This window comes from Temnothorax longispinosus, chromosome 1, assembly GCF_030848805.1.
Source record: "Temnothorax longispinosus isolate EJ_2023e chromosome 1, Tlon_JGU_v1, whole genome shotgun sequence".
Classification (NCBI taxonomy): Eukaryota; Metazoa; Arthropoda; class Insecta; order Hymenoptera; family Formicidae; genus Temnothorax; species Temnothorax longispinosus.
In genome coordinates, this window is record NC_092358.1 from 24,702,021 (window position 1) to 24,726,166 (window position 24,146).

At 35.6% G+C, this 24,146-nt stretch overlaps 6 protein-coding genes across 14 annotated transcripts in view; 2 read left to right on the forward strand and 4 right to left on the reverse strand.

Moving 5' to 3' along the window:
* Positions 1-1,606: 1,606 nt before the first annotated feature.
* Positions 1,607-5,883, reverse strand: LOC139820342 (C3 and PZP-like alpha-2-macroglobulin domain-containing protein 8). Of its 2 annotated transcripts, none has more exons than XM_071790530.1 (6): positions 5,626-5,883; positions 5,032-5,191; positions 4,800-4,939; positions 4,558-4,682; positions 4,331-4,476; positions 1,607-4,150 (listed from the first exon to the last, which is right to left on the reverse strand). In XM_071790530.1, the coding sequence occupies exons 2-6, from the start codon at positions 5,108-5,110 to the stop codon at positions 3,660-3,662; spliced, it is 981 nt and encodes a 326-aa protein (XP_071646631.1). In that variant the 5' UTR covers positions 5,111-5,191; positions 5,626-5,883; the 3' UTR covers positions 1,607-3,659. The 2 variants fall into 2 exon arrangements, with proteins under 2 accessions (XP_071646631.1, XP_071646636.1); XM_071790535.1 differs by lacking the exon at positions 5,626-5,883 and adding an exon at positions 5,411-5,614.
* Positions 5,386-10,822, forward strand: LOC139814348 (uncharacterized). Its single transcript, XM_071780565.1, has 2 exons — positions 5,386-5,488; positions 9,534-10,822. The coding sequence occupies exons 1-2, from the start codon at positions 5,386-5,388 to the stop codon at positions 10,727-10,729; spliced, it is 1,299 nt and encodes a 432-aa protein (XP_071636666.1). The 3' UTR covers positions 10,730-10,822.
* Positions 10,823-11,175: 353 nt separating this feature from the next.
* On the reverse strand, positions 11,176-17,228 carry LOC139820312 (lisH domain-containing protein ARMC9). 5 transcript variants are annotated; one of them, XM_071790484.1, is made up of 18 exons: positions 16,897-17,228; positions 16,649-16,751; positions 16,395-16,556; positions 16,169-16,298; positions 16,013-16,074; positions 15,617-15,838; positions 15,253-15,491; positions 14,802-15,180; positions 14,546-14,716; positions 14,217-14,465; positions 13,753-14,064; positions 13,512-13,642; positions 13,210-13,294; positions 12,893-13,131; positions 12,468-12,671; positions 12,244-12,311; positions 11,765-11,795; positions 11,243-11,499 (listed from the first exon to the last, which is right to left on the reverse strand). In XM_071790484.1, exons 2-18 carry the CDS (start codon positions 16,691-16,693, stop codon positions 11,379-11,381), a joined length of 2,850 nt encoding a protein of 949 aa, XP_071646585.1. In that variant the 5' UTR covers positions 16,694-16,751; positions 16,897-17,228; the 3' UTR covers positions 11,243-11,378. The 5 variants fall into 5 exon arrangements, with proteins under 5 accessions (XP_071646605.1, XP_071646596.1, XP_071646585.1 ...); XM_071790476.1 differs by having other exon boundaries at positions 16,649-16,723; positions 16,897-17,227; XM_071790490.1 differs by lacking the exon at positions 12,468-12,671 and having other exon boundaries at positions 11,246-11,499; positions 16,649-16,723; positions 16,897-17,224.
* A 126-nt stretch (positions 17,229-17,354) lies between these two features.
* LOC139820365 (alpha-ketoglutarate-dependent dioxygenase alkB homolog 6) lies at positions 17,355-18,697 on the forward strand. Its single transcript, XM_071790560.1, has 5 exons — positions 17,355-17,511; positions 17,587-17,763; positions 17,909-18,016; positions 18,189-18,287; positions 18,373-18,697. Exons 1-5 carry the CDS (start codon positions 17,464-17,466, stop codon positions 18,628-18,630), a joined length of 690 nt encoding a protein of 229 aa, XP_071646661.1. The 5' UTR covers positions 17,355-17,463; the 3' UTR covers positions 18,631-18,697.
* On the reverse strand, positions 18,043-19,745 carry Thoc7 (THO complex 7). The gene is made up of 4 exons (XM_071790569.1): positions 19,606-19,745; positions 19,018-19,442; positions 18,740-18,922; positions 18,043-18,294 (listed from the first exon to the last, which is right to left on the reverse strand). The coding sequence occupies exons 1-3, from the start codon at positions 19,613-19,615 to the stop codon at positions 18,791-18,793; spliced, it is 567 nt and encodes a 188-aa protein (XP_071646670.1). The 5' UTR covers positions 19,616-19,745; the 3' UTR covers positions 18,043-18,294; positions 18,740-18,790.
* Positions 19,746-20,183: 438 nt separating this feature from the next.
* The window catches only part of Kst (spectrin beta chain, non-erythrocytic 5 kst), a 60,522-nt gene continuing 56,559 nt past the window's right edge, over positions 20,184-24,146 (reverse strand). For 3 of the 4 annotated variants that reach the window (XM_071790471.1, XM_071790457.1, XM_071790449.1), the window contains 6 exons: positions 23,868-24,145; positions 23,194-23,683; positions 22,904-23,053; positions 22,725-22,799; positions 22,174-22,208; positions 20,184-21,879 (listed from right to left, as the gene is read on the reverse strand). In XM_071790471.1, the coding sequence (XP_071646572.1) occupies positions 21,637-21,879; positions 22,174-22,208; positions 22,725-22,799; positions 22,904-23,053; positions 23,194-23,683; positions 23,868-24,145 (1,271 nt within the window). In that variant the 3' untranslated portion in view covers positions 20,184-21,636. The remainder of the gene's footprint in view (positions 21,880-22,173; positions 22,209-22,724; positions 22,800-22,903; positions 23,054-23,193; positions 23,684-23,867; position 24,146) is intronic. The other variant, XM_071790464.1, reaches the window with a different exon arrangement.

Consider the following 24,146-nt stretch of genomic DNA (forward strand, 5'->3'; position numbering starts at 1 on the left):
AATCGTACAAAATTTGTGTGGCAGTCGATGTTAAGCGTTAATCAGCAAAACGCGTATAAATGCGACCCTGAAAACGAGGCGAGGTTGCGCGAGCGCGGAAATTTTTCGTCCGCGATATTTCGCGGAGGAGCCGCTTGCGGGACGTCGACATAATCGCCGGCCCCGATTTACTTCGTCGTGCGTGCTAAAAAATCGCCTTGTTTTCCTCAACGCTCGCACGTTTCGAAGTGGCACGAGATAAAAACGTGAGAAACGGAACGGTAGTAAGTACGCCCCGTTCGCGGGATATTCGGAGCTCGAAGCCGGCGAGATTTACATCAGTGATTTGATTCCCCAACGCTGCAACGCTGCGAATACGCGAGAAAGGATCTTTTTGGCTGCGGTCCACTTGACGCTACAAATGCTTCGAAGCATTCCTCTTCTCTTTTCCTTCAATGAAGAAAGAAGGAGAAAGAAGAACGTTCCAAAGAATTTGTAGCGTCAAGTGGACCGCAGCCTTTGTCGAGAAGCATCGCGCTTTATTCGAAATTACAATAAGCGTACGATATAAAGTATGACGTCGTGCCGATGGTATCCAAATACGAGCTCAGCGAAATTAGACACCGATATTAATTTTCGATAAAATACCCGGTGATGTACTACAATGTAATTAAACGATATTTTAGTCATTTATTTTCCCTAGTAATATCGGCATTGTGGTATGCATGGCGGCATCTGGACTTTTGTTTCTTTTCAAAGAGTTCGAAATAAAAAAAAAGTCATGCGACGTACGGTGCAACTGACCGAATTGAAGTTGCAGCGGATCAGAGACGCGGACGTGACGATCCGCGAACTCCCGGCCAATCAGCGACGCGTATTTCGAACTTTTCGAGCTAGTTAACAAATGGTCTCCGAGTCGGCGGTACGCGGACGGCTCGGTCGCTTAAACAATTTACTGAAAATCGACCTCGATCGTCGGATTCGCGCGCGAAAAAGTGGTGGATCGCGAGTGCTCGCCTCACGCGCGTCTAGCGGTGCATCGTAGTGGCGACGAACGAGGCCCGGAGGGCGAAGCGAGGACGAGACGAGGTGGAGGGCGACGAGGCGCCTGGAAGGAGGGTAGCCGCGAGATCCGGAGTTCGGCGAACGGGGAAAAGCTACTACCCGGGGATACGCATAGGTAAGTGGTCCGACATTAATGTTATTCTCGAATTTATTCCTTCGAAAGCTGCAAATATATATATACATCCCCCCGATGCAGCGAGATTAAGCGAAATCTAATTCGCCGTGATCTAATAAGTACAGACATGTCCGGAAACTTTCGTACGTGAAGTATAATTATATATTAGAGTCAAAATATTCCGTTTAGCTGGGTGAAAATAATTTCTGTGAGAGCACTTTGAGTCTCTTTTACTGTCATTTATTTAATTATTTTGCTCGTCTACTAATTATTATTTATATACAACACAATTTTAATTTTGTTATTAGAAATTAAAAATTCTGTTTAATTAAATATCTCACTGATCTCTATAACGATCCATGACGGTAGATCAAACGCGACGGAGTTTATATATCTCGCGTATGAAGTTGAGGTTTTGGATTTGATTATATAATTTATCATAATTAATTGTGGTATGATTGCGCAATATATATTGAGAGGAAATAATACTTACATTGTGCAACAATGACATGATAAATTACTGTAGCATCACTGCGTATGCGTAATATACATATATTATGGTATATACATACAAAGAATCTGGTATCTGAAAGATACCTTCCATCTAGAAAGAAATTAATACTTGTAACGTTTGTTCTAAAAACGTTTTTGTGTTTAGAACCCTTTTGAGGCTTTCAACATCTTGTCCTACTTCTAATATTTTCAAGATGTACAATGTTACGTTACGGAAAACATTCTAATACATAACTAGAATCGCAAAAGATTAATGTGGAAAGACTTTCGCTGTATCTCCTTGTCCGTTGAAGATTTTTTTTCATCTTTCAAGCGCTTGAAGGAAGTTTAAAACTATTAGCCATATATTCTATCCCCTATAAATTTTCATTTATAAAAGACAGAAACTAATTCTGCACATTGAATTTCTACAAATTTATTACATACGTGTAATAATATTCATAAAAATTTCGCTACTCTATGAATCGTGTGCTACAGTACGCTCGTTGCGGTACCTACATGCTTCGCAGAGATTTACATCGCGCTTTAATTACATCATTAATTACACTTGTTATATTACAAGCTACGTATATTTTTTTATACACAGATAACAGAGATAGGAAAGTAGAATTGTGCTCTCTCATCGAAATAGCACTTTTACTTTACTTTAATTAATAAAAATCGTTCTAGATAAATTTGTGCAGCGTTGCTCGTAATAACGCATATATCTTATGTAACATCTGAGCGTTTGTGCAATGTTGTGTGTAATAAAGAAGAAAAAAAAATGCTCAGCGCAAAGAGAAACGTATACTACAGATACTAATATATACTGTATGAACACTCGCCATTAAATTGTCCTACATCAATGTGAGTGCTTCTTTTGGTTCGCGTCGTTCTGTTGTCGGCTTATTATCATATCACAATATCATAGATAAAATATTAGGTTTCTGTTTTACGTCTTAAATTGGCCGTCATTTGTGGATTATAATTGTAAAACCCTGAGTAGTCATTAAATTAAACAAGTATAATACAACTAGCTTCTCCGTCTCATATTCATCATCTCAAGATTAAAAGATCCATAAATCAATATCAAATATTTTCAGAATTAACATTAAACTGATAAGTATCTTCTCTCTCTCTCTTTTATGTGCAGAAAGTAAATTTCGCAATAATTTAATACTGTTACTTATTATAATATATGTATAGTCTGGCAATAGAATACGATAAACTAAATCGGAATTATCTGTGGTCTTTTTCTATCCTTAGCTAAATAATAAGTTTTTAGTAGCTAAATATCATTTTACTATTCACACTTGCTAATTAGTGTCTGTACAAATAATATCAGGTTTAAATATACATATATTAGCCTGTTTGTGTATAGGAATGGAACCAACACCATTTGCAATAATTTTCCGTACGGTATTCATAAAAAAATATGTCTTTGAATTGCGCTCACATCGTAATAGACTACAAGTTACAATTAATTCATATTGAGGTCAATATATAATCATCATACAATTGCATATAGATTACGTTTGGAATTGGCGAGAATTGATAAAAATTGATGCCAAGAAACGTACTTAGGGCAAATGATTTCTTTTAATTCTGACCAATTCCCCATGACTCACTGTTAATACTTGGGCGATTTAATCTACTTTTATGTTTTCAATTGGAGTCATTAGATTATACCAATTTTATAGGATAAAAAATTGCCAAGAAATATATTTTTACATTTTTTTTTTAGTGAATATCAAGTTAAAATATATCCTCAAAAGATCAATATCTGTCTCACTAATGATATCAAGTAATATCATTCGCAATATTTCGTATTCATAAAAAACATGTTATAAATTATCTTGAATTATGAATAATTGATGTGTACATGAATATAAATAACAACTCCAATTGAAATTTTATAGAGAGGCTCGATCGCATTTAACTATAGCATGCGAAAATATTTCATCTCGTGGAAAAATAAATACATTCTGTCTCTAAGCCGTCCGTCGCTTTACCTTCCAATACATTCGACCCCGTAGTTGTCATGTATAACCAATACCTCGTACTCGAGGTAGGGCATTTCCTGGCCGTTCAGCGGTATATAACACACTTGGTGATTCGGTTGTATCTTGCCGATGTGATAGATACCGTCGTGCAATACCCTGCCGACGAACAGAGCGTAACCATCCTCGGTTTCGCCGGCAGGTAAAGCGTGTAGAGGCACGCTACCCTCCCAGGATTTCACCCAGTTCACGTCCTTGCCGCACAGCACCTGGAATTCTCGCTTCTCGTGGGCATTGCCGCCCCAGGCGAGCGTGCAGACGTTGTCGCGAATGCCGCCCGGTGTCACTGTGCCCTGATGATGCGCTCGGCCGATGTACAGACCGTCCTCGGAGGCCATTACCGCGTTCCGAGGCAGTCCAAACGCCTCGTTAAAGTCCACCCAGAAGTGGCACGTGTCCATCAGTTGCTGCCTGATGGCGGGTGACGTGAACTGACATTCTGGTAGCACAAGTGTTAAAAAGAATTTATATTTTCTCGTGAACAATTTAGATTGATCCATATAGGACGTTAATGCACATTTATGACGTTTGATTATACTGCAATTTAGGAATGTTCAATATTGGAAAAAAAAATAGTAAAACAAATTTTACAACAATGTATCATAATGAGTTAACGTACCTTCAATTATCCATTCCCCGGTTGCACCCCAAGCAGTACTAACTCCTATATAATTTATGACAAATGGGCTTCTGTCTTTATAAGACATGAACGGCATGTCAAAATCATCTTCGCGGCTAACACTTAATAGTCCATCGCAAGACCATCTGTAGAATAGAAGTCGATTAAAATGGGAAATGTAGTTTTATGTAATTCATATTCAGATAAAATGTATAATTTTCTCTTACTGTATGAAAATATCACATATCTCATCAGGGTTCAGTATGTCCCTGGTGTCTGCTTCTGCCACATCTGGTTCGGTATTATTTCTTTTTATCGCCGACATAGTGTTTCCCCATCCGCCAATAATAATCTGACATAGTACAAAATTATATAAGAAAAAATACTTTTGTTCTTTAAGAATTGTTATTAAAAATATACGACATAAACGTAGCAAAATTAATTGTTGCATAAAACAAGATAGCATTACCTCATATACATTGGAGTCACCCCCGAGGTGGGTCCGTAAGGCAATCCTTGCATCGTGGCTAGCTTTAATGCCTAAACTAACGCTGTTTTTTGTGATGGGTATGTAACGGTAATCGAGACTGTCCGCAGTGGTAATTCTGACTGAAAAAGAATCATCGGACAGTATAATCAGTGAGGATAATTATTTTTCTGTTAAAAAAGCCTAAGTAAATATAATTTATAACGAAACTCACTTGGACTCATTTTTTTGAAGAGCCTAGAATTCTTTGAATGTATACAGGAATCAATAGCAAAATGACTCATATTAGTCATACACGGCTCGCATTTCCATGGCGCCTTGTCGTCCACACATCTGACGAATCGTTATCTCTCATTATCTCGATCGATTTATCACTTAAAACAAATAAATAATCCATGTTTAAAGTTCCGCGTACAAATGTATAAATGTTTGCTATCGATGATCAATACTGCGTCGCGAATGTAGCGCAACATTTGTGATTGTCTCTATCCCCCATCTCGAAAGACGCTTAATTCCGTAAAAAACAATCATCGTATTCGTGCAAAAGGAACGTAAGTCGTGTGACACGATGGCATTGAGAAACGATCGTGAACTTGTGTATTTTGGACAGTTCCGAGTGGTCGGGTCAGGTCTCAGGTCGGTGCGACGTGCCGAGCAACATTATTCTGCGGGTGACGCAACATCGAAATTCGAGCACGTGCACGCGGCGGCCGTCGAGACGTCAATTGGCCCGATTGTTCGCGCTCGAGCTCGACCTGTCTCGTTACTCGTTACCGAGGAGAAAAAACTCATACGTCCGTGAACTCACTGATAATAGGCATGACAGCTCCGGCTGGTATCGTCGCCGCTTATCGGGAACGCTTGCGACGCGATACGGGGAACGCACGAGAGAGCGAGCGACCCTGTCCAATCGAGAAGACGCGATCGAACGACCGTCACGCGGGTGATCGCGTCGCGAATCGCGAATTTCGCGATCCTCACGTCAGTCACATCTCCTACACGAGTGAACGTCCCCACGCCCCACACAGTACGGTCCCACACTGTTGTTGGGTTGGGAATGTTGGGAGTTGGGATGCCGAGTGCCGACAACATCGCGATTCTGTCGACGTATCGATACTTTCCTCTCGATGTTCCCAGCGATAAATTAGCGCGCCGGTAGTTTTCGCCCGTTGCCGCAAAAATACCGATTACTTCTGTCCTCTGTCAACAATGAGCTGTAAGCGCTCGAAGATACGTTAATTTATTAACAGCTTATGATATCAGATTACCGATCGTGTCGACGGTGCATCCCCGTTTGAAATAAAAGGTCTTTGGATTTGCGATATATATCGCGCGCCAAAAGTCAAAGTTCGGGATATTGTTCGAGATATGCAAAGTGTTGGATTTTTAAACACCGTACAATATATTCGCCTGAAGATACGATCGTATCAGCTACTTTTTCTCGAAGGTCAAGATTTTACTTGCATTGGCTTAAAGAGAGTTTCGTGCTTGGAATTAATTGTGTTCGACTTTCCATTCCGATTTTACTTTCTGTACTCTATGACGTGCGCAGGTACACGGTGTTACTAAAAGCTTATAAATTATTCAATTCTTAATCATCAAGAAACGCAACTTAAGCACATATCTATATCTAATAACCGTAAGAATAATGCGTAATGATAATTACATCAATTAAAGCAACTTCTTACCTTGTAACAATTTAATTTAAAGCTTATTTAATTACATCTGTAATTACATCTCTGCGTTCAATTTTTATATAAGAAGGATATAGCATTTTATTTTTTAATTTATATGCGTCACGTATTTTTATAATTCTGACCTGAATTATAAATCATATAAAGTGAGCTTAATTTTAATTAGCGTGTATTTAAATGTATTTAAATAATAAATTTAAATCAAATTGGCAAATATTCAATTTTATTCATTAATATTAATATCGTGTGCATATTTTTCTCCTCCTTTGTCTTACAAATTAATTAGTTAATATATATCGAATATGCGATACTCGTGCACACATATACAGAATTGATTCGAACGATTCGAAAAGATACACATTATTTTTATATCAAACGTTATATCCGCATGCTAACGTTGAATATAGCACGCATGTAAAACAATAGAGACATTGACATTTACATTCAACTGCCTGGGTCATTGCCGTCCAAGTACCTATTGAAATACATCTGGTTAACTTAGGATCAGTGCGCTTGAATGAATACATGCGAACGCACGTGCGTGCGCGGAAAGTAGAAAGCATTAAAAAGGACAACGAGCAAAACTATAAACGCTGGACATTGGACAGGTGTACTTAGACATATACGTACTATTTCGACTTCCGTGAACAAGTGGCAAGGGATTGTAATTTTTTCTGCTTCGTCTACGAACTTTCGAGCTGGCTGCACGAACTTGAAACGCCGCAGATACATCCGGCAATTGTACAGACACACGCGAATTGTTCCAATCGAGATTCATTTCCTCTATGCACTCTTTTATTTTGCAATCTATCGATTAACTCTTTATCAGGAATGATATATTGATTAATAAATTTTACTTTATTCAATTTGTTTGAGATTGCAGACTATCCTTTTACAGAATAATAATATAAAAGACTCGCGATAGCCGCAATAACACATAAATGTTAAATACAAAGTATTATTGATATGGTTAATTTACTGTGAATAATAAAAAGAAAATTAAACGTTTGTGAGTGAAAATGCAACGCTTTCTACAGTAAAAGTTTCAAACCGTGAGAAATAAAGTTCCCGCATTAAATTTGCTATATTTAAGGGAACGGAGAAAAACTTTCTTTTCCAGATAGCAGCATTATTATTCAAGCAAGACACTCGGTTTACGTATGTATGTAAAATACATCTTAAATATCCTCTGGCCGGAATTTCAATTAGTTAAACTCAAAGATTTCCGTAAACGTATATCCAGATATTCATTAATTGATAATTAAATCGAATCGATTACATGATAAACGATTAAATGAATAATTTGTTATCATGTATACATGAAACTTTTATATTTCATTAAATTAAGCAATTATAACTATACATTGCTGTATAATTGAAATTTAATTTATTTCTAACAATAGATAATATCTCGATACTATCTTTAAGAAGTGTTATAAATTTTATTGATATTTTGTTGGTACCAAATAAAATAAAATAATATACATATAGTATATATACACACACACATACTATTTAAAAAAATAATTAAAATAAAAAGAATCGTATGGGAATGATTTTTATCGTACTATTTTATATTTTTTGTACAGTCTATGATTAATTACACTAATATCTTCTGTGCTCTATTGAAGAAATAGTATACCTATTAATAGTACAAATCATACGTAATTCATGCGTGCATCTGATCACTGCTGTACCCGGGAACTTGTAACTAAGGATATCCTTTCTCATATAGGCCGTTATGAGAACTACTTATTCGTTACTATGTCGTGCAATCACAGTGATGTAAAGAGTATACTATGATACAGCTGATTATCGTAGTAGAGTAAAGGCGGGGACAATTCTTCCTAGATTTATTCCGTGGAACCTTCGTGCATTAGGCATGTAGGTAGGTCGCAATACTGCACCTCGTACTTCACTATGCGGTTGCACAGAGAGGTGACCCATTGCTTTCCCTGTAAAAGCGAAGAGCTAAATCAGGTTGACTCGTTTCTCTCCGCTCTGTATGGTCGGGTCCCGACCAATGTCACATCAGTATGTGCGCACCGAGATCGCTTTTACCTTTTCGTGAGGCGAGGGAGTGGGCTGCTGGGGGTATAAAACAGAAAACAGCGCTTTTGCCCGCCAATATGTGTGTAGTTCCATTTTAGTAGACACCAGAAAGGTGTCTAGTTTTTACTCGATTGACACTGAGCTATTGTTGATTTTGTTGAGACGTGGCGAGAATCAGTATGTTGCTAGTAAGTAGATACCAACTCAAGTGACGTAGAGGATATCTGCAGAGTATTTCGAAAAGCAAAGTAATTTAGCACGTTTATTATACATCCGCGTGTAATGCTACGTGTATTATTTGTCGGCGTTTAAGAATGAAATTGGAGAAATAAAAAAATATTGTATTTTCTCTTTAACTATATATTTAATCAATTGCTCAGTCTACATAATGTGCTATTACGGTATGTTATTGTTTAGAGAAGATATCTTGAATAAAGCATTGTTTCGTTGTCTCAATTTTCGAGTCGTGTATATTACTTTGCTTCTGAAATAAATTTTTGTTGGAATAACTCGCGCGTGATTATACAGGCAGTATTTTCTCAATTTTACATTAGGTCGATTAGTTTTTCACGAAATAATTTATCTTTTTAGAGCGCAGTGATAATTTGTTGTATGATAGTTGCGAATGCGGAGCCGCCTCTAAACAGTACGTATTGATGAAGTTGCATCTATAGGTTTTGCTTTCTATATATTTTTAAAAAATCTTATTTATGCAAGATTAATGTCCATTTCTACCTATGCAGATTAACTTTAATCTCGATTTAACTTACTCTTTATTCTTTTTTAAGTTTTAAGAATTAGAAAAAGATAAAAAGTAAGTTAAGCGGAGATTAAAGTTAATCCGTATTAATAGAGAAATGGACATAAATGTAATACTTTTTGAGAATTTAGAATATTAGCAATATATTGAAATCTTCAATTAGAAATAAATTGTATCACACATTTCAATAGAAACCCGATTTCGTTGTAGGCTATTCTTTTACTGCAGGCGATAGCAATGGGTACGATTATAGTAACACCGTTACTAGTAATGGATACTTGGGATCGAAGGATGGCTATCAAAACGGTGGAAGCTTTTACGGTGCTGGAGACACCAATCATAAATTATCCAACCATGTCAGCAGTCACTCGTTAATTAACGCCGGTAGTCAGGATAATATAGGAGGAGGTAACGCAGGAAACAGTTACAACGGGTATTCCGCTAACGATCACGGAAATGAATATGCAGGATATTCCAATACCTATGAGAATTCCGCTAGTGAATCTTACAATACACCCACTCGCGCAACGTCTACGCCGCTCAGAGGATATATTGGCGGTAATAATAACGGGGAGTCGGCCTTTAGCGCGTACACAAGCGATTTGGTTCACAAAGACTCCGATTTCGGTCAGTACGCGGCTAGCAGCACCAGCAGCAGTAAAAGAATACCCGCTTATTCCGGATACAGGCCAACCCGGATATCAGATAATTATTCCGAAGGCTCTACCGATAGCGGCGTACAGGGATATCTCGGTTCCTCCGGCTCCTCAAGTTATTCCGAAAGTGCTGATCAGATCTACGCGCCTTATTCGTCAGGCGGTCTGACTAGCGAATACTCGTTTGGAAAGCTGAAAAACGACCCGTTGAACTTGAAAGGAGGCAACAAGTACAGCGGCATCTTTTCCATTCCGTCCGAGACGCGTTACACGCGAGGAAGCGCCGGGCACGTGAGCTATAATCGCGACATACCGTCGTTCATGTCAACAGGTTCCGGACAGTCATTTCTGGGTAGTAATTTCCCCAAGACGCACGGTATCTATTCGTCGGGTAAACCCAGTAAATACGGCTACAAATACTTGTCTCGCTACGCTCCGAATAGCGGTGTAACTTACCTGCCAAGGGAACGCGATGGTTATTATATGCCTGTCGGCAAGGGTAGTGGGAAAGTCATCATAATTAAAGATAGCAGTCCGAGTTATACCGGTCGTGTTTACTCCGACGACCCGCTTTACGCTGCCAGCAGCGTAAGCGGCTACAGAAGTAAGAGTGGTTTTGCGAATGGTTTCTCCGCTTCGCCGAATTTCGAAGGATACATTGGCAGTAGTACTTACGATGACAATCCCGCTGTAGTTAGACGATACAGGACCAGTGGTCCTATGTTTTTGCAAAAGTCTATTTATCCTTAATTAACTTATTCTTTCGATTTAAGATCGTATTTAAATAGTATAGCACGTCGATATGTGTGTTTGAGATTTGTATATATATTTATTTTATAAGTATTTTATAATAGGGATTTCTCCAATATGTTATTCAGAATAAAAATGTTGTTCAATTTTTCGTAAATGTTTAAATAATTTATTTATATTATTTCCTTTCTAATCTCTCAATCATATATATTTTCAAAAATTTGTAACTATTATGCCGTACATTAATAAGGTATTCTTGATACGTTTTTTTTTCCAAGAATCCTTCTTCTCTGAGAAATTTTGCGTTTTCTCTTTTCATAGAACCAAGAGTAGATTATTGATTAAATAAAAATGAAGTTTTTATAAATTAAATTTTTTAGTAAATAATAATACTTATTTAATATTCATTAGTAAGTTATATAGAGCAAATAAACACATTTAAGATCTGTTTGTATTTATTTTTTAAATACTATCTAAAAATTACATTTGTATGTTATCTATGATAAGTATACACTGTAGGCATTGATATATTGTATAATAAAAATATTTTAGTTATTATACATACACACGTACACACATCTAATTCTATAAATTTGATATAATAAAATTATATGATATTTTAATGTTCAACATTTTTTTGACGTAATGTTCACGGAGGTGTCCTTGATAATTTAGGCTTAGCTAAAAATGCCTCTTCTTCTTTAGCAAGTTCAGGATCATTTTTCCATGAAGTATCATTAATTATATTGCTGTTACAGTTATTACTATTCCTATAAACAATTCTGTCACTAAATAGATTTGTAATAGCCAGGAAATAAGCAGAAGCATTATTAACAAACAATAAATATAAAGTTTATTCAATATCATCATTTGGTATAAAAATACGTAAGTTTCTATAATAAAAAAAAGACAATATTATATGTACAAATAATACAAAACATACAAATAATACAAAGCACATGCTTCAAAAAATAAATATTCAAAAGCTGTGAAAAATGAACCACAACTGCAACGATTGCATAAAGTATTACTCACAGCGATGCTATGCTACTGAACTTCTCCATTTCTGTAAAAATAAGATTTTGAAATTTTACTGAATTTATATAGTAAGATATTAATTATTTTATTTCTCTTTGATTATTTTCATGTTTTAATGCCACATAAATAATGGGAAAAATGTAGATCAATTAATTCGTATTAAATGATATATTCTAAACAATCTAAACTATCATTTCGAGCGACGCAAAGTGTTTTTTAAATAGTTCCAACAATTTTGAAATGTGTCATCTAACTGGTTAATATTTATCTGAGTTTCCATCACTTTCGTTACGTGCTCCAATTTTCTCAAGGTTCTGCGTATGTAGGGAAAGTTGTAAAGCTTTCACTGAATACTACTGCTTGTGAATTATTCTCTTAATGTGCCAAGTTCATCATTTTTAAGTCAGTTCAAAACGAGTGGCAGTATACTGGAAATGCTATTATTCAAATAGCAGCTAAGAATGTGAAGTACGTACCTGCTTGGCTATTCTCGTGACCGGATACAAGAATCGTAGAAGATGTCACTGCGGTTTCACTGCTATTCCTGTAAATCGATATATCTGTTAATAACGAAATAACGAAAAATAAGAAGTTAATTACAAGATTAATTACGAAGTAAATTAAATTAACAACTGTGTTATAATATTTTTTATCAAAATTATTTTGCATCAAAAATCATTCTAATTAATTAATAACACACTTGGAAGTCTGATTTTCATATAAATAAATTGCATCGTTAGGTATTCTATCAGAGAAATTTCGCTTAGGAGATTTTATCGTTTCTGAGGGCAATTTTTCTAATCCCGTTTTTCTGAATTTTCCGTCATGTAATTTTCCTACATTGATCCTATTCTCCGATCTGCGTAGTTTTAATTGATCTCGTTTATTATTATTTATTCCATACCTTAAATTAATTTCTTTCTTAAGTTGATTATGGTGATTATCTAATCAAATTCGTATCGATTATGGTTGCTCTTTCTGATCGCGCTTGATAGGCATTTTGATATTATACTTACTATATAATATATCAATTTATAAATATAAGTTGAGTACCAATTTAGCCATTTTCTGTACATAGAAAGAGTAACTATAATTTTAGGACATATATTCTGTACATATAAATACCTTAACGCAGGATATGGATGTTTATTACAGACATGATTATTGCGTTGATTGTCGTAAAAGTCGATAGGATTGAGCGTAGATATTTGCTGTAGAGTCGTATCCGTGTTTACAGTCTCTTGAGGAATTTTCGTAGAAACACTGTAACACATTGCAAGCAACGTTTCTCCGTTCAATTCGCCGATATAATTTTGCAGTGGATCGTTTTCATCTAATTCACTTTCCAACACATCCAAGTCTTCCTACGGAAATGTTTAATGTCTAAATTCATTCGAAATTTATATGATATTTTTGTACTCGCATCGTATATACTCGCTTACGTTATCATCATCCCCGGTTTCGTCATTCTGCGGTGTGTTAACATTTTCATATCTCTGTACCCTCAATACATAATCTAGGTGTTTTCTGTCATACCGAAATTATTATCGTTTCAAAAATAGAAGTTTTATCTTTTAATCGTATTTATGAATATAAAATTCTAAATATTAAAGCAGAGATTTGCAATTTCGATAAAAAGAAAGAATTACAAATGTATCAAATATATTTAAATGCGAAAATTATGTTGTCCTGGTATTAGAACCCTCATATTTTGTATAAACATGTATTATGCATATACATGTACCTTATTTCCGCAGTTTTCTGTTTACTACCAAGATATTCCGATATATTCGAATGCTTAATTCTTTTCGCTTCCTCATTAATTATAGGATTGGTTAAAAAATTGTTTAGTGCTCCATTGATGTACGGTAGTGACTAATAAACGACACGAAAATTTTAAAGATACATATTAAATTTTGTAGAGGACAAACTTTGTCTCTTCTACAAATATATTTTTATTAAATATGCGTGTAAATTTTACTCACGGATGTATGATCTATCGAGAGAAGGACGAGCAAAGTAGACACGAGTAACGAAGATATTTTGGACGCTCTGGCTTGTGCTAATCGATGTAACGACAGGTTCATTAAAAGTGCGGTAGCGTATTCGAGCCTGTATAAACTTATGATGCGACATTTATCGTGTAGGTGATTGATCAACCATTCCAGCAGTCCGCTCTCTATCATGTTTATCCGTTGCTGTCTACGTAAAGACAGTTTTTGTAACATCGCCACCATCATGTCACACGCGAAAGGATCCACTCCGTCAGCGTAATTATTGTCGAGACAAGTAAAGGTCTGAAATACCGAGAATCGTAATTCTTTATTATCGCCATCCATCAATTTATGATCTCTAGCAACTTCCAATAAACATATCCAAACTTGTCTGATTCTAATACTTTAAATAATCGCAAGAACGGTTACATCCGTTAGTTTACGTAGAAACATACCACATTTACGACAGTGGATCTGACCGACAGATAATCTCTTCCGCATCTGAAGGATGCCAGGGTGTTCAGCAATCGTGCGGTGAATTGTTGCAAGAGATGTCTGGCATACGCTTCTCCCGCGGTCAGCAGACACGGTAGGATCGATTTGCCATTGTCGCTGGCAATTTGTCCGTGAAGCCCCAACAAATCGCGAGTTATGTATTCGTGTAGGACTTCGTCCTGTTCTGTCGACTGCACGAGCGTTATTTTCTAAAAAAATATAAATGAGATTTTTGCAAAAGATGACTGGATACCGTCGCCATTGTAAAAGCTATTGATCATCTCAGTACCCAACGCAATGCTTGTAACAGCAATAACTTTGTCTTCACGTCCCCGTTAATTAGATGTAACTTGATCTTTTTATAATCCAATAATTTGGGAGGTACCGGCGCTACTGAGACATCAAGTTTAGGCAGCGCAATTGTTTTTATGTCAATACGATCGAGTTGTAACAAGGACGGCTATCAAAAAATAGCTATACATTAAAAAGGAAAAGTTTATAGAAGAATACGCCATGATCTTTCTTTCTTTCTCCGTTTTACTTACATACGAATAAGTCTCTCTTATGTTTTGATTAAACAAATCTGGAAATATTTTCATGCAGATCTCGAGTGTTCGTTGCACATCAACTTCTTGCCCTTTCACTGAATTCTCCAACGCCACTGTTAATTCCCCGGCAACGTCTATCAGTTTATGATAGTCCGCGTGTAATTTGTGAAATCTTACTTTTAATTTCTCATAATTTGTATGAATACTGTATAAATGAGACTTGGTTAACGCTAATTCACGATTATATTGAATCAATCTTTTATCTGACTTGTGCATGATCTTCGACAAACTGTTAACGCTTTCTCCCGGATACAATACATCTTCTCGTGAATTATTGACAGCAATTTGATTTCCAGTAATATGCGTTTGTGTGCTTCTGTAAATGATAATGTACGAATAAGACATTTTCCGATCTCTTTACTGACATATCGAAGGAAAGGTATTTTACTTCGATTTTAAATTTGTTTTGTTGAAAAAACTATACTGCTCCTCATCGTCATGGTCTTCTAGAAATATGGGTATATCCCTGTCGTTTGGCACAATTGGCACATTATTCTTTCTAATCTTATTTTGCGTAACATCCGACTCCACGGTTATTGTTTTTGTTGCTGGCATGGTTGTATGAACCTGCACTAGATTCTGCGATTGTGCTTTATTAGAGTTTATATTGTCTAAATCGATTAATTCCTACAAATTTCGTATCATTTATGATTTTTATATAATATTTTTTAATTATATTATCGTATATATATATATTGTTATCGTATATAAATGTAATATAGAGTTCAACTATTGATCATGAGTTTGCTTACTTGTCTGTGACGTGTGATAAACGAATCTAGATTTTTTGATAACTCGTCTAACCAATCTTGTTCTAACACTTTGGAGAAAAAAGTATCTGCATAAAGATCTTCAATAAACGGTAGTGCATAAAACGTTTGTAATTCTGTATCATGTTCTAATTCCTTGCCATCCCCATTCAAATAATCTTGCAATTGTTTCATGCTATTTTTTTCGATTTCAGTGGCATTGTTCTGTTTGTCATTAATAATACCTTTAGGCTAATTATTTTTTAAGTATTGAATGTGTAACGTGTAAATTATCACATTAAATTTAAGCATTTTATATTAAATATAATAATAAGAAAATATTTAAGAACACAGAAAGTAATTTTTGTTAGATAATCTATTTTAAAAAATTCAAATTACCTCCTTGTATTTTTCCGAAATAAGATCTTTTTCTGTTGAAGACAATCTCAGTGTACTTATTTCTGATGTAAGATCCATAGCAAAAATTAAAAATTGTTATTTAAACATATAAAAAATTATACATATATGTATAATATAGTATTATCTTTTTTTTACCATATTCTTTATATCGATCGGCGTGTGATTTACGTTTAGGTAGTACAGCAAAATGTACGTGTAAATAAAATGTTAGCTTTTTGTATTCTTCGCATTGCTTAGTATTATCAGAGAACAAGTCATTCCACAACTAAAAGAAAATATACATATAGTGCAATATGATCAGAGATATTCAATTGGAATATAAATAACTTTTAATAACTAATATGTGTAAATAATTCTTTACTTGGAAAAATGTTGAATAATCTCCAGTATCGTGGCACAACATTAGTTGAACATAGGGATCTGTTACTTCTCCTAATTTATGTCCCAAATTTTGAAAGCCCATTTTTGAAGCTTCTTGAACTAAAGCTTCAGCAGTGCTTTCAAAATCATGATCCAAAAGAAACTGCGAATCATTTTTTCAATTGAAATTTAAAAAACATAGATCAGTCTAAATATAATATTAAAGCTGTTGCAGTTAAATATTATTAATTATACCTGATGGATTATTTTGATATTCTTATCAGCCATTTGATTCTTCATGAATACAACTCAGTATGTATCTTGCTCTGCCTAGAAGTATCGTCATTAAAAAAAAGGTCTGTAAAATTTATAAGTAAATTTTGTATATTTGCAAACCAACACTTAAACAATCTATTTATCAAATTTCTGTCTATGTATCCAAACTACGTATCAAAATCGTGATACTTAAATCATCATTTAATTAATATCTTTGTTTTGCTTACTCCACTGACATTCGGTTATTATTCACTTTATTCCGACACACGTAACTCGACAGGTATTCTTCTCTGACAAACTCATGCCGCAGAGAATGTGTCAGTTTAGGTTTCATTAATCGATTTTATGCAAATACACTATATTGATCAGGCATACGGCATTTCAGCAGCAGGGCAACGTGTATATTCCACGATTGTCGCAACGGGGCTCCAATTTTTTACAATTAAAAATTCGCGCTTGTTAGACGGGATACGTTTGTCACGAGCGATTTTTTTATCGCGACGTTTCGACGTCCGCGTAAACGGAGTTAGTAATTTGCCATTGCCATGTAATCCGCGGAAGAAAACAAACGTTTTGACGTTTACGGCTGCGTACTACAACCGCGGAGTGGCGCGGAGGCTTCTGCTAGCTGTCAAGTTTCATCAATCATTCGCACGCACGCGCACGTGTGCACGCGGTCCTCGATTGCCACAGTTGTTTACATTATCGTTCATCGACACTTATCGATCCGCGGGATTTGGGATTTTTACACGGAGTACATACGCGGCTCTTACAATTTAGGAAAATTATAAAAAATGACCGAGGAGCAGGTTTCTCCGTTGCACAACGCCGTCGTTTTAGAGGTTTTCTCTCGTTACTTGATTCGTACATTTAACTCGGAGGTTATATTTCATTAGGAATCCGCTTGCAAATCACAGATCCCTGACACTGCGTGTTACATACCGAATTTTATTACCGAGGAGGAGGAGAGGCAGATTATAAAATGCGTAAACAGCGTACCGCAACCAAAATGGACGCAATTAAGCCACCGTAGATTGCAGAACTGGGGTGGCATACCGCATCCCAAAGGGATGATAGCGGAAGAGATCCCTGATGTAGGTAGACAGAGCGTGAAATGTCTTAGAATTGATTAAGAAATATAGAAAAGCCGAAAGCTCCTCTATATTTGTTACAACTTTATACGCATCATTTACATTTATTATTAAGTGAATGCATTAAATATTGACACTGATATTTTAGTGGCTTCAGAGATACATTGATAAAGTGGCAGCTTTGAATGCCTTTGAAAAAGGAATATTGCCTAATCACGTTTTAATTAACGAATATTTATCTGGGCAAGGAATAATGGTATGTTGTGAATGAAAGAGGCAGTGTAAAGTGAAAGTACATTGTACTGTATGTTTTTTCTTTGTTATAAAGTACAAATTACGTTTATCTATCTATATATCAGAATAGAGAAAATACAGAATATATACATAGATAGCGCACATACTGAACAGTAACGTAATATCTTCGTCAGGCACACTCAGATGGCCCGCTTTTTTATCCGGTTGTAACCACTATCAGTTGTGGTTCCCATACATTCCTCGACTTTTACAAACGGTTGGAAACAACAGAGGTAGATACTGTAACATACAATAGTCAATAAAGAGGACTGTCACGTAACGATACATATTTTAATACAATGTATATTGTTCCTGCAGCAACAACAACCCAAGTTAGAATTCAGTTTGCTACTAGAACGCAGAAGTCTGCTAGTCCTACAGAAGGATTTGTATCACAATTATTTGCATTCTATAGCCGAAAGAGATGCAGATAGCGTATCGGAATCTTCGATAAAAAATCTACACATGTGTGCTGAAAAGTTTACAGAGGAAGAGGTAATCAAACGTGGTACTAGGCTGTCTTTAACTATTAGACATGTGCCGAAAACTAGCAAACTGAAATTAAAAATTTTTTGATACATATGTGCATTATCGAAATTTGGAAAACCTATAATAAATAGTGGCGCAGAATGCCGTCGTGTAATGTCTTGTATCATTGTTGTCAATCAATGTGAGATGAACTTACTTCATAAATTGTTGCACAATATTTGAATTTGTACATCTGTGTTTTCAAGGCTCACATCCCTTCATCCATCATTTCTTCATCACCTTCGTCTAACATTCCTTGTAGAGAGTGTATGGAGGATATTAAAACGTGGAATTGTTTACGACGCATTTCTAATTTGTGCTCCAGCTGTTCTGACTTCTCCTGCGTGTGAAAAATGATTTTGAGATTAACCAATCTTTTTTATAACTACTATTTCAAACAGAAAAGGTTATACAGGTGGTGACATATCCTCAAACCTTTAAAGCACCCAGCTCTTGTTGCAATGTATCGAGCTTGATGTGCGTTTCCAATCGGTCTGGTTGTTCATTAATGACTTTGGCCAGTACATCGTACTCTATCCTGTTTTTCCTCACGCGTTTGGCATCCTGCAGTTCCGCCTTAGTTTTCTCTATGTCTTCCTTGGCCTTCTCTATTTGTATCTCGATTTCCTTCGACAGCTGCTCGTAGCTCTTTAACTCTTCTCGACTCATGTTCGAGACTAGCCTGGATTTCTTCTGTGCAAATTCGCATTGTGCCAATTGTGACAGCATTCTTTCGTGTAGCGTGTTGTCCACGTCGGAACTGTTGATCCATTTTATGAATGATTTTAATAGCATATTAATCCTACGATCGTCTCCCGTCCCATCGCCGTCTATGAGCAGTCGCCGGCGTATTACTTCTTCTGCAAAATGAAAAATTTATATGTATGATATGTTACGCCTGCACAATATACAGTTTATTAAAAGAAAAATGTGCGTAAAATCTTTTATTGCCCAAGGGCTAGTTATAATTTTTTATGGCAGTAAATATTGCAGTCGTAATATTATTTTTGAAATGCTATTTACCATCAACCATTGTTAGACGCGTGCACTTGTCAGCACTTGTAACCAAGAAACAATTGAACGTAATGTGTATATTTACACGATTGCATTAATGAAATACGCCATCTTGGCGTAGTGTTGTGTATGTACGGCTGGGATGAGAACTTACAAGCCAAAATGCGAGTACGGATGGTAACGAGAAAAGAAATATATATTTTTGAAAAACAAATATCAACGCACAAAAAGAAAAAATACTTTTACATTTTTATATACCGATTGTTAGAATTGTAATCTAAAAAAGGTATTTACAAAAAGGACATGGAAAGGATAAGAAAAAGGGGATTGTCTTTTATCTAGATAAAATTACACAATTAATAATTAGATTTGAATGAAATTACGAAAACTTTGTGCAAATCTGCGCAGTTTTTGAAAATTTAAAATAAATTTTATTTTTTATGTAAATAATTGCTGTTTATTTACTCGCCTATTTTTGTAAATAGTTAATGAATTAATATGGTTCATAAATTAAATAATGCATCTCCTAGGTATTGCAGATAAATGTAGTTCGGATTTTGCAAATAAATTTCTCTTTTGTTTGTATAATATTATATTTTGACCTTCTTTCACTCTCTCTATAACTACATGCGGGACGGCGATAAAACGCCTGCATAGTACACAATTTTTATTGTATTAAATACACTTTACATTTCGTAACATCACCATTATCATAAGAAATGGTATAACGCTCGAGAATATATAATATTTCGTCCTCATCAAAAAATATGTCTATCTCTGGTATCTAATACATTAAGATCATTGGTCCCACATGTGGGTCTTCAAATATATAATATTTGCAACATATATTATGACATCTACAACTTAAACATTACACCCTTCTGGCATTTTAACGTCTCTGTTGATACTTTTTAACTTAAAAAGGAAAAAAAAAGAAAAAGATAATCTCCGGAAACAGAAGTCATCCTACACACTTCGTTCTTAAAGTCAGGTACATCTCAAATAAACCCGGTAGTGGTCACCTCTTTTTCTTTTGCGGAATTGTAATTTTTTTTATATTACAAAACGTCACTGTATTCGTTGCGATATTCTCGTAAGTCTTCAGCACATCAGAATTCATCATTCAGTTGTTATTACAATCGTAACAGAGAGTTATTATTAGATCAGAAATTAACATTGAGTGTAAAAAAGTATGTTTGTTCTTTTCAATACAATAATTGAAATTTGTTATCATTCAACTGTCATAAAAAAAGATATCTTGAAGGATGTCTTTTTCATGGATTATTAATAAATACACAAAAATAAGTAGTGTATACTGCATATTTTTGTATATTTTCTTTTTAGTGTAAAAAAATTATTTTGAAATATTGTCTAATGTTAATAATAATCTTTCAATAACGTCTGTAAAAAATATTCCATAATTTAAAGAATTCCATAATTTGATCCTTGGATTATGACAGTTAATTAAATTATTAAATTTTTAGGAACACAAATATTATTTCTCTCACAAATGTTACTTTTGCATAGACAATATACAAAATCCATCAATAAGATTGGGAATCTCGATAATTCGCGATGTTATCTAAGAGCTCCATATTTTTGAAGAATATGAATTTCTGAACGATAAAACTTTATTTATGAAAATGTAAATTTTAATTTTTTATATTTATATTTTTCTAACTCTTTGATATAACTTTTGATTTTTTACTTATTTATAAGTAGGAATATATTTTGATTATAATCAGCGATCAATCTCGATCGTGAATATCCGAAAATTTATTACATATTTAGTTACGTTTGCGGTATCGAAGTACAACATATTAAAAATCATTGCACAAATTGATAATGAAATTACTATAATACTCCTCACAAGAAGAAAAATAAATTATTATGTACTGTTTAGCAAAAGTGTTACGGTATTTAAATCTTCGATGATGTAGGAATTTTGTCGTTCGCTTTATTTTTTTGTCGTTCGAGAAAAATTGTTTCTCGCACCCACATTTAAATTAATAGCTCGTGTGAAAGTTCCCGGAGGTTGCGTTACGATTGAGAAGGTTTTTTACGTCTTCCGAATAGATTACTCAATACGGAACTTCGTTTGTAATCGCGATCTTTCCGATTGCCGCCTGAGCTTTGCTCGCTTTCTGATCCACTCTCTGACGCTCTTCTATTATCCACCACTGCGATGTTTGGAGGAGTCGTTTGCGGAGCTGCTGGCGGAGCGACATAAGGCGGCAATGACGTCGGTCTGCCAGTGAAAGTATTGTTTTGTTGTTGTACACCCTGTAAAAGAATACGAATTCATTATTCGGGGTTATAAACAAAAGACAGTGAGATTTATAGATTTACAATTGCGCTAAGAAATCGTTATGATTGTCGCAACTGCCTTAATTGAAATACATATAACGTTTTAGTTGCATTAAGTTTTAGTAACATTCTAAAATATACATCTTCGAGAATATAATAGTGGTTACAGTTCCGGTTCACAAAGTAAATTAAAAATGTTCTATCTCCTTTTAATTCTCAAAGAATTTAACATAAATTATTTTAATAGAAATTTGAGAATTAGGAACTTACCTGTCTGATATTTGGTATGGATACATTCCCGTATGCTGTAACAGACGAAAAATACAATTAAGAAATTTTCATTCCGTTAAATTGAGATCACAAATTGCAACATTCAATTATAAAATCCAGCTAGAACTAAAACAATTGTTATCGTCTAACAAATAGCTATTTACAATTGTTATTATCGATGAATAAATTATAAATTGTAGAGTTAGAAAATCGAAGTGCAGACGTATCAGCAAAATGGAATATTAAATTAAAATTTTCTGAAGTGCTTATGAACAAATAGCGGGAACCCGTTAGTATTAATCCTTTGGAGATATGCCTATGTGTTTCGGTTATGGCTTTACAATACATTTATAAATGTATTACAATTGCTTCACATTGCTTCAGCATTTTACATCCCTTGCCAAGCAATTTGCCAAATGCGAGAAAAAATGTTCGGTAAGATGCAGGTGTAAATGAGTGATGAAAACAAAATGTATAAACGCAGAATGATTGCATGCGATTTTCACATCAATCTTTCTTTTATCGAGTGTGAATGTTTTGTAATGACTGACCAGAATCACGAGGAATTTTCCACTGAGCCATTCTAGTCGGTGGAGGCGCACTCGATGGCAATGGAGGTGCTAATTCTATAAAATGACGATGAATGTTCACGTGTCGACGAATATCGAGTAGAATCTTTCTGAACCTTCTGAATCTTTTAACTTTTAACTTATATTATACAATGACGTACCTTGATGTTGCGGAGGAAGATCCACGCTGCTTTGTCGGTGCCATACCGGTGGCTCGTTCGATGAATACTGGCCGGACCCATTGTGATTTAATGTTGCGCTTCGTTGCTGCGCATAATTGGGTCTTCCTTGTGGCAAATGGTGTTCCACATCTATATATAATAACATTTAAACAAATCTTTATCGATACATAAAAGCACAGAATTATAAATAGATATAATATAATAAATACTTAAAAAAAATTATTAAATACAAGACTGACGCAAAGTAAATTTTATCTAAAAAGACATACCATTGCGCCTGTATTGCACCATATTTTCCGAACTGGGTGTTCGCATAGGGACAGGTGGTGGAGCGCCTCGTGGCGGTATGGGCGGTTTGTCGGTTCCTAGCATCGCGGAATTCTGTTGATACTGATCTCGCTGAGCCGCCAATTGTTCTTGCTGCATCAGCTGATGTTGCTGCTGTTGCGCGAGCAATTGCTGCTGCCTATGCATCTGCAGAAATTCCGTCTGAGTTTGCGGTTCGGATCTCTGCGACGCCAAGAATGCCTCGGCGTTCTGCGCGTCGTTGCGCCGTTGCTGATTGTGCCGGTGCATCTGCAGGAACTCTATTTGTACCGAACTGGGCGAGTGTTGATTTGTCGAGGTGGGATCGCGCCTGATCACAGAATTCTTGCGCTCCATCTCCGGTGTGGAAGCGCGACTACTTCCGGTCGATGCGTTATCGTCCGCGTGCTCGAGCCTCGAACTCTGCAGCCTCTGCAAGCCTTCCTGTTGCATCTGATTTTGAGAAATAAAGATTCACTTTACAATTCAAGTCTCATAGTATGTTGAAACAGTTAGAGTATACGATTAGGATATGATAGGATTAAAAGACTAAAAGATCGAATAATTATAGATGGTAATATTTCCAAAAAGAGAGAAAGTTTAGAAATAGTAAAAATATAGTGTTTTTATCGCAAACCTTCTGAGACTCGTCGTAGCTTAAGAGCTGTAGACTTGGTGGCAACTTCGCGTGAAACGAGATTTTATTAACCCAGTCTTCCATCTCCTCTTGACTTGGTGCTAAAAACAAGAATTCCGAACCGTCCGTGCACTTCAGCCGAAATACGTTCTTCTTCTTCGTGTAATCGTCCGCTTTCTCGCATATAGCATTGAAAATGGTTATAGGGGCAGTGGCCGCTTTACTTAACGAGAAATCTTCCATGTCCTTGAAGAAGCACAACAGTTGCCCGCACAATAC

Excerpts from the sequence above, each read along its gene's own strand:
- Thoc7 (XM_071790569.1), bottom strand. Across the intron at positions 18,923-19,017 it reads AAGAGCTGGGTGCTTTAAAG|GAGAAGTCAGAACAGCTGGA; the intron begins GTTTGAGGATAT and ends TTTCACACGCAG.
- LOC139820365 (XM_071790560.1), top strand. The coding sequence starts at position 17,464 with ATGACCGAGGAGCAGGTTTCTCCGTTGCACAACGCCGTCGTTTTAGAG. Across the intron at positions 17,512-17,586 it reads ACAACGCCGTCGTTTTAGAG|ATCCCTGACACTGCGTGTTA; the intron begins GTTTTCTCTCGT and ends TGCAAATCACAG. Across the intron at positions 18,017-18,188 it reads TATCTGGGCAAGGAATAATG|GCACACTCAGATGGCCCGCT; the intron begins GTATGTTGTGAA and ends TATCTTCGTCAG.
- LOC139820342 (XM_071790530.1), bottom strand. The coding sequence starts at position 5,110 with ATGACTAATATGAGTCATTTTGCTATTGATTCCTGTATACATTCAAAG. Across the intron at positions 4,683-4,799 it reads GTGACTCCAATGTATATGAG|ATTATTATTGGCGGATGGGG; the intron begins GTAATGCTATCT and ends GTACTATGTCAG. Across the intron at positions 4,477-4,557 it reads ATATGTGATATTTTCATACA|ATGGTCTTGCGATGGACTAT; the intron begins GTAAGAGAAAAT and ends TCTATTCTACAG.
- LOC139820312 (XM_071790484.1), bottom strand. The coding sequence starts at position 16,693 with ATGAAGAATCAAATGGCTGATAAGAATATCAAAATAATCCATCAG. Across the intron at positions 16,557-16,648 it reads ATATCAAAATAATCCATCAG|TTTCTTTTGGATCATGATTT; the intron begins GTATAATTAATA and ends AATGATTCGCAG. Across the intron at positions 15,492-15,616 it reads TTATCACACGTCACAGACAA|GAATTAATCGATTTAGACAA; the intron begins GTAAGCAAACTC and ends CGAAATTTGTAG.
- LOC139814348 (XM_071780565.1), top strand. The coding sequence starts at position 5,386 with ATGGCATTGAGAAACGATCGTGAACTTGTGTATTTTGGACAGTTCCGA. Across the intron at positions 5,489-9,533 it reads CGAGCAACATTATTCTGCGG|GCTATTCTTTTACTGCAGGC; the intron begins GTGACGCAACAT and ends ATTTCGTTGTAG.